Source organism: Euwallacea fornicatus, chromosome 16, assembly GCF_040115645.1.
Source record: "Euwallacea fornicatus isolate EFF26 chromosome 16, ASM4011564v1, whole genome shotgun sequence".
NCBI lineage: Eukaryota > Metazoa > Arthropoda > Insecta > Coleoptera > Curculionidae > Euwallacea > Euwallacea fornicatus.
Window position 1 is genome coordinate 1,142,017 of NC_089556.1, and position 7,739 is coordinate 1,149,755.

The 7,739-nt window shown below is 37.5% G+C and overlaps 1 protein-coding gene across 2 annotated transcripts; it reads right to left on the minus strand.

Annotated features, from left to right (window-relative positions):
- On the minus strand, positions 1–1,692 carry LOC136344006 (SOX domain-containing protein dichaete-like). Of its 2 annotated transcripts, XR_010732892.1 has the most exons (2): positions 472–1,692; positions 1–289 (listed from the first exon to the last, which is right to left on the minus strand). XR_010732892.1 is itself a non-coding variant. In XM_066291038.1 (1 exon), the coding sequence occupies exon 1, from the start codon at positions 1,597–1,599 to the stop codon at positions 883–885; it is 717 nt and encodes a 238-aa protein (XP_066147135.1). In that variant the 5' UTR covers positions 1,600–1,692; the 3' UTR covers positions 357–882. The 2 variants fall into 2 exon arrangements, 1 of the variants encoding a protein (XP_066147135.1); XM_066291038.1 differs by lacking the exon at positions 1–289 and having other exon boundaries at positions 357–1,692.
- Positions 1,693–7,739: the final 6,047 nt, after the last annotated feature.

Sequence of the window (7,739 nt, forward strand, 5' to 3'; positions counted from 1 at the left end):
CATATTCTTTAGGTCAAAATAAGCAAAATAAAGTTTAGAGCGTACCGATACAAAGAGCTGGTTCCGTCATGGCAGGTATAAATCTATTGTGTCAAGCTGGGGGTAAAATTTACCAAAATTACCTACAATGTGACTATTGCCTTGGGTTTTGTCATGTGAACTTAATTTTACAATGAAATTATGCAGACACCAAATTTTCGAAAATTCGTTATTTCATCACGTGCCGGTTAGCTTCACGTCTGCGTCATGTTCAAGTCTTTGCCACGTTCATACCTGTCCATATTCAATGCTGCAAAAAATTGTTCTTAATACTGTTGGTTATGATACACCGTTCCTAGGTAAAGCAGGCTATACACTCCCATTATGTAATTTTTATTCATTTTTTCCATATAAATATTTCGGTTTAACAAAATATCAACAATCGATACAGCTTTATCTACGTCAGCTATACAAGAAATTAAATATAAATACCTTATATTTACATTTTCACATCAAGAGTTCAGTCGAAATGATCACAGAACAAAAACCTACATACTAACGTAATAAAAACATAATCAGTACTATCCAGATCTCAAAACATTATTTTAGATTTGAAAGGATTGATTTTGACCTTCAAACCGGACATAGGAATTCTGAAATTCATATAGGTGCTCCAGGAAAAATATTTACAATAATTGCATAGATAAAAATAACAATAATAATTAAATATAGTCTATAATACACTTTTGAATTGATAAGAGATTCATCATCACTGAGACCAAATTTAATTGTCATATAGCTGGGAAACATAAAACAATTTCCCAGGGAACAAGACATGGATATATGCCTTACCCCATTCAAAAGCATATCACTAATTCACTCTTAAAGCACTATTAACAGTCACTAATACATAACAGGCACAGGCCTTCTAATTTCCAGATCTGTGCTCCCAGTACTAGACGCTGGACTCGATGATGCAGAGTACATCAATGATGTCGTAGGCAGTGACGTGGCCATCGAAGAAAACATCCCATGCATAGGTGCAAAAGACTTGGCTGTAGGCTGCTGGTACAGCGAACTGTACAGTGATGAGTGCAGGGAGGGTGCTGGTTGAGGCATTTTTTCTGGCTGATGGGGCATTCTGGAGATGTCAAACGCTGATGGGTTGAAGTATGGATAGGGTGCACTTAAACTGTCCAAAGGATTAAAGTATGGGAGTTGTAGACTTGGAAAACCCATTCCATGTTTAAACCCTGAGGTCATTGGGGTCTTAGGTTTCCTCCTTGGTCTGTACTTGTAGTCTGGATGTTCCTTCATGTGCAAAGCCCTCAGCCTCTTAGCCTCATCGATAAAAGGCCGTTTTTCACTTTCACTGAGCAACTTCCACTCGGCCCCCAGCCGCTTTGATATTTCGGAATTGTGCATTTTGGGATTCTCCAAAGATATTTTTCTTCTCTGGATGCGAGACCAAACCATGAAGGCGTTCATCGGACGCTTAATGTGACTCTCACCTCCAGGACTCACAGGTTCGTTGGACTGGGTTGGAGGTGGTGGTAGCTGATGGGCCGCTGCCGCATATTCTTCCATGATGGGATTTGCCGATGGGAAACCGTACATCATTCCAGGGATACTTGACAACGTTCGACGTGAATAACGAAATGAACCGACTAATACTAAATCGAACTAACAACTGTGCTCTTAACGTACAGCAAAAGGTATTTTGTACACAAATAGGCGGGGCGTAACGGTAAGAGAAATGTAAGAGAATGACGGAATGGCGTGCCCCGCCTATTTTTTTCACCATTGGTCGATTCTTCCCCACTTTTCAATCACTCTGACTCTCTCCGTTAACCGCACATTATTTAACCGCTCTCTTTATCGTTTTGTTATAGCCGTACGCGTAATAATATTCTTACAGAACGTGTACCTGTTCATGTTTTCTTGCACCCAGACATGAAATATGGCCATTGTGGCTCTTATAATCTCTGAATTAATGTGTTTGTGAATGTTACATTATTCGGGTTCATTTTGTAATATAGAGCCTGTAATAAATTCTTTGTAGTTTTGTTGTTACGATTTTTTAGTTCCACTTCAGGCGATAGCTGAGTTGTTAAGCTGTTAGGAGCAATTAGGTTTGAAGCGCATTTGTTCGGTCTCCGCCATAGGGGAACCAAAAATTTAATATATAAATGAGGGAAGTAATAATGAAGATCACTTGAGGGGTTTTGTAAACATGAGTAAACGTTTGTAAGCCACGTTCTCAACCCATTAGGTTTGCCACATGGCGGTGATTATGGTAACACGTTCGATATTAGTAAATTCTGGATGGTTTTGAGTTGGGATAGAGCTTTGCGACACCCTGAAATCGGTCTCGGTGATGCTTAAAATCGAGCGACGAACCTTAAAAAAGGTAATTGAAAATCACTAAAACCACATTGAAAATAGATAATGTCATAGCTTAATGCATGTTAGAGTACCTTTAATTACGGCCAGAGAATTGATACGAACTTTCCTGCATCATTACCATGGAACCAATATCGAAGAAGCGTAAAATAAAAGGAGATGGTATATTTTACGTATTAAAAATTAGTCTGTGGTCTCTTGTCCAGTAAATATGTAGATATCAGTTGACTACCTCTACTTCAGCTAGAAGCCAACCTCGGACATGCAAAACGAAATTGAACGCTAATTAATACCACTTAGAGCGAAACAGTGAAAATTAAATTTCCAAATTTAAGATGTAATCAATTAGCTTTAATTGATTAAACAGCATCGACTTTCTCAAATCAATCTTTTGCGATGGTGGCATGACTTATGCCAAAAAAAACTGTTATTCTTCAGCGATTGAAAAAAGGATTTTCAAACGAATTCACACAATTTAGATTCTGACCTTTCACGTATTTCAGTTTATCTTTTATTTTCGTTTTTCCACTTTTTTCCTACCTTGTGATTACCATGACAAATTTGTCACCGACATGTTAACAAGGGTGTTCGTTCGTTTTGGATTGTTAAAGAAATAATCTTTTTCTTGCTGTCGTTACATTCAGTTAATATAAAATGACAAATATCAAATCACTTGTCTACCTTAATCACAACACAAAGCTCAAAATTCTTTTTTTTCTGGGATTTCATTTCCGCCTAACTCAAATATATTAATCCAGTCCACACAATAATAAGTTGGACCGTCAAATCGAACCATGCACTCATGGCAAATCAAAAACACCTCATCTTAAGTGCCGACTAACAGAGAGTTAGCTTTCACACAAAACCAGCCAAGTCCCCGGGGTTCCCACAGAGACAAACCACCGTCCACTTCTCTCGAGGGCCCCCCGGCCTACACTCGAGATCCAGCTTTCTTTGACGTCTGGCCACTTATTCCAATTCAGTAATATGCTCCCTAATGGCCCCTTAATAACCGATATATAGGTATTAATAAAGCAGGCCAAGGCGGTTTTGGCAAAGACCCCTTACTAACGATTATCTCTGGATAAATGAAATTGGGGTTGATTTGTTTTAAATCATGGCGTGGACACCTTAATTCACCAACGAGGTTCATGTTATTATAGGATAAATTTAGTTGAAATATATCACAAAATTTCTTCAATGGTGGAAATTTTGCTGGTTCAGGGAAATTTATACAAATTCGCTTTAGACATTAAACAGGATTTATCATTCCACTCACGTGTTTCAACCGTTTATGATCTAAAATTCTTCGAGAAGCAACAAACCCTATCTTTGACTTTCTTTTTTTCTGAGAAGGTTCGAGTCCTTAATCGCAGAAGGACAAAAGTTGTTTACTATTTTATTGTTTTATAGACGTCATAAATTTTATTAGAATCATAGATTTTATGCAGAAGGGTAACACAAGGAGCAACAATAACCATAAGAATCGGCGTCCTTTGGTTGAAACAAAGTGCTTTGGCTGACAATCCCTTCTCAGCGCTTTCCTTCAAGGTGAGTTAAAATTTTATTGCAGCACTCATCAACAAATTCTTCAGTCATTTCGCGATTTGCTATGGACAAAGTTACATAATAATCGCGCGACTAAAGCAATTTCACCATACATTCTTGCAAAAAAAGAAAAAATTGTCTCATCAGGAATCAGACGCACGGCACATGTGGCACTAAAGCTCTGTGGTACTTCTGCTAATTACGCACGTAAACAACCCATTACAAACCCAGTCAGCTTTTCGGAGAACCTAGCTGATAATAGCGTTCATAATCCCCGATGCAACAAAAAACGTTGGCTCAACAACAACCGTTTCGGCTGTGTTCCGCACAATGTGCTCTAATGGTTTTTTGCCCCATCTGATAATGGGCATCATAACATAATGGTGAAGCAGCGTTGGTTCAAAATGTCCTTAAAGTAATTTATCTTATTAGCTTTCATTACGTACACTGGATTTTGTCGCAGTGAAAAGCTTATTATTCGCTAGCAAAGTATGAAGAAAGGCCCTGTGTTCAGGCAAGCAGAAATCGGTTTTATTGTATGAAAATTTTGTCGAGAGTGTGTCCCATATTTCTTTTATTAATTTTGAGATTTCCAGTTTCATAGATGAATGCGAATGTTGTATGGACTCCATTTGAAATCAAATAAGAGAAGAATTTTCTTTGTTCAAAAATCCCTAATCCGCCAAAAACGTAACCCATTTCCTTTTCTGGCAAGAATCGTGGACCGCTACAAATAAAATACACAAATGGCGCTTTATGTGGTCTGAATTTACAAAGCAATTGAAAAGATTTCAATATCGGTGTAAGCGCTGTATGTTGCAGATATTTGTGTGTACAGAATTCGATTGAAAGGCTCCCCGATTCGCCATTGTGATGAAAATTTACACTTGTGCACTCCAAGGCACATGCTTCTGTTGGAAATGTTGTGTTAAGTCGGAACTTTTCCTTTCTGCCTCGCAAACTGAATTTAATTCGTTTTTGGCGGTCTGGATGCTGAAAAGCCACCTCTCCAAAAAGGAACGACCTTCTTTCGCTTATTTAAAAAAATTGTAATATATGGCCGGACATACACTGATTTATTATGTCAGATTCAGGCTGATTTTCCTCCAAAAGCACTGCCACAGGCCCTCTGAAAACGTATTATTTGCTTTCAACACTAAAATCTGTGCCATTATATTTAATTTTAAACCATGACGTACTAAAACGACCAAGTGTTGCGAATTAGCTTAAGGGTGGTTATTTTTGCCCCTTATAAACCGTTTGTGTTGATACAACGGTCGTAAAAGACACAATTGTTTGAGCACTGGCTATAGTTTCTCATTGTGACTTAGACAAACAGTACACATAGGGGACTCTAGGTTTCAAAGTCACTGAAGGACAAAGGTTTAGGTTTGAAGAAGAAACCTAAGATTTGAAAAGTTAATTACGGTTTTACAACAGGCAATTTTGTTCAGTTCTAACTAAAGATAATCAATTAGAGAATATTCTTTCCGTACAACCGAAAATAAACAAAGAAAAAATGCGTGGTAACCGTGAACAAACTGAAGGTTGATTGGTGATTAAACAAACCTTCATGGTATTTCAGAGATTTCAATTAAGGCAAAGAAAATACTAGAGCTTCACCTATAATAAATTGGTTAATGTTCCTATAGATGATCAATGTGTTTAAGAACACCTAAGGCCTGTGTCTGTGACACATGAAATAATCTTCCCAATGCTTCAAATTACTGCACCTAGTGCAATCATTTAGTAACTTGGACTTATTACTACCGCACATACTCTTTTTAGTTATAGCACGTTAGGTTAACCACTAGCCAGAGGTCAATAATATATTCGAAATTATTCGACCTCCGATGGTAAAATTTACAAGTATTTTGGTCTAGACTCAAGAAATATGAGAGAAAACTCACTATAGACGACCTTCGTGACCCCCTTGGAACCCCTTAGTTCCTGGATTAGAGGCTACTTGTTAATGCTGTTATATAGAGTGTCCGGTTTTTTTGCGACACGATTTTAATAAAGCATTTCTGGAATGTTGTTAATATAGCAAACTAATGATATTTTTATGCTTAAAAAACGTTGTTAAAGTCCTGCTCCAAAATACCCAATCACCCTTTAGTTTAACGTGTTTTTCTAGTTCCCAATTATTTCCTCGTTGCGAAGTATAATATTAAGAAGAACCGTTTGTAGTAATACGTATGTCGGATACACAAAGATTGTGTACAGAGTGGTTTATCAAATTATAGTACCACCACATTGGGGTTCCCTTCCTCTGAAGTCTTCCCTATGAAGATGCTTATCGAACATCTGAGGCCAGTGAAAGTCTGACAATGCAAAATCTTCTTCGTTCCCAGTCACATTCTCATTGCTTCTTTTCTATAAATTTTCATGTCTTCTTAGTTGAATGCAAATTTAAATGGTCCACTCCCCTTGCCCCATACCTTGGCGCGCTTATAATATCAATTGTTAAGCGATTTTTTCCATGTTGCCTTGGAATATTTTCCGCTTCCAATTCGCCAGACCTAACTGGATGGCCTCAGGAAAATATCCACATATTGACACATAATAATAATGATTAGTGATTTTAAGCCTGAAACAGCAAACTCATTGACAAGGGTGTGAAAACCGTGGCCATTAATTTAGGGGGCGTTATAAGATACGTTGGCAACGATAAAAGCGGACACATGCGGTCCCACTTTCGGGGGCACTCCCATCGAACTAATTGTGCCCCCTGCGGCCACCAAACAGACACCCACAGCACCGCCCTTGTCTTTAACACCCTGTATAATTTAGGTGTCAAATTTATCGATCTCAACAAACGTTTTATTTGGACTCGTGAGAATAAAATATCAATTAGAATGCCCCAACATTAACGTGTTTGAAATAAAAATGGTTCAGTTATACTTTCTTTCCCATCATTTTTCGAAAAAAATTGTGAGTTCTCATAGCAATACGAATTTTGAATGCAATTGTTGATTCAGTCCGAAGTTAAAGTTCGAGGTTCAAGTCCCAAATTCGAGGTTTGAATCATAAGATTACAAGACAGCAGTATTCCGGACTTTCATGGAAGTTTCGTGGTCTGATGGTGAAATGCGGATTTTTGCCGGATTTAATTCAACGATGTCGCTACAAAATCTCATGCATATCTCGAAATAGCGTTCACCCTCATCCAATTAATTAATCTAATTAGGTAGCCAGTTATTCACCAAAGCGAGACATGCACGATAAGACGATCACTTCCTTTCTACTGAATGAAAGAAAACACATCTCATTGCTCAGGCATCGATAATCAGGACGGTGGTAAAAAAGCTTCGTAATAATTTTTAATAAATGGAACCAGAATGAGCCGCCATTATACCAAATATTTGATTGACTATTGAAGAGAATCGGCGGACAACAGATGTCTTAAATGAATAATGATTCTTATCACCTAGATTAATGCGTTTCGTGCAGGTATACAAGATGGCGTGTCTTAGGGAGGAGCAATAGAATTTTGAGTGATAATGAATGAATGGGGTTATATAAGTGAAGCTAAATTTGTGCAAATTGGTGCTTTTTTATGATTTTTGGGGGCGCTGCCCTAGAGATCATGACACCAGGATTTGAGTGATTTTTAAGTAATTTCTTCTCAGTACTTCAAAAGTAAATTCAAATTGGTTTCACTCCAAATTTCTGCAGACATTTATTTTAGCAAATATAAAAATATTAATTTTAAAAGGATCCCTGATTTATGACATCCACCTGACAGTTTTAACATATTCTGAAAATGTTTAATATAAAAAAAGTTGGTTCTATTAAAAAAAAAACAA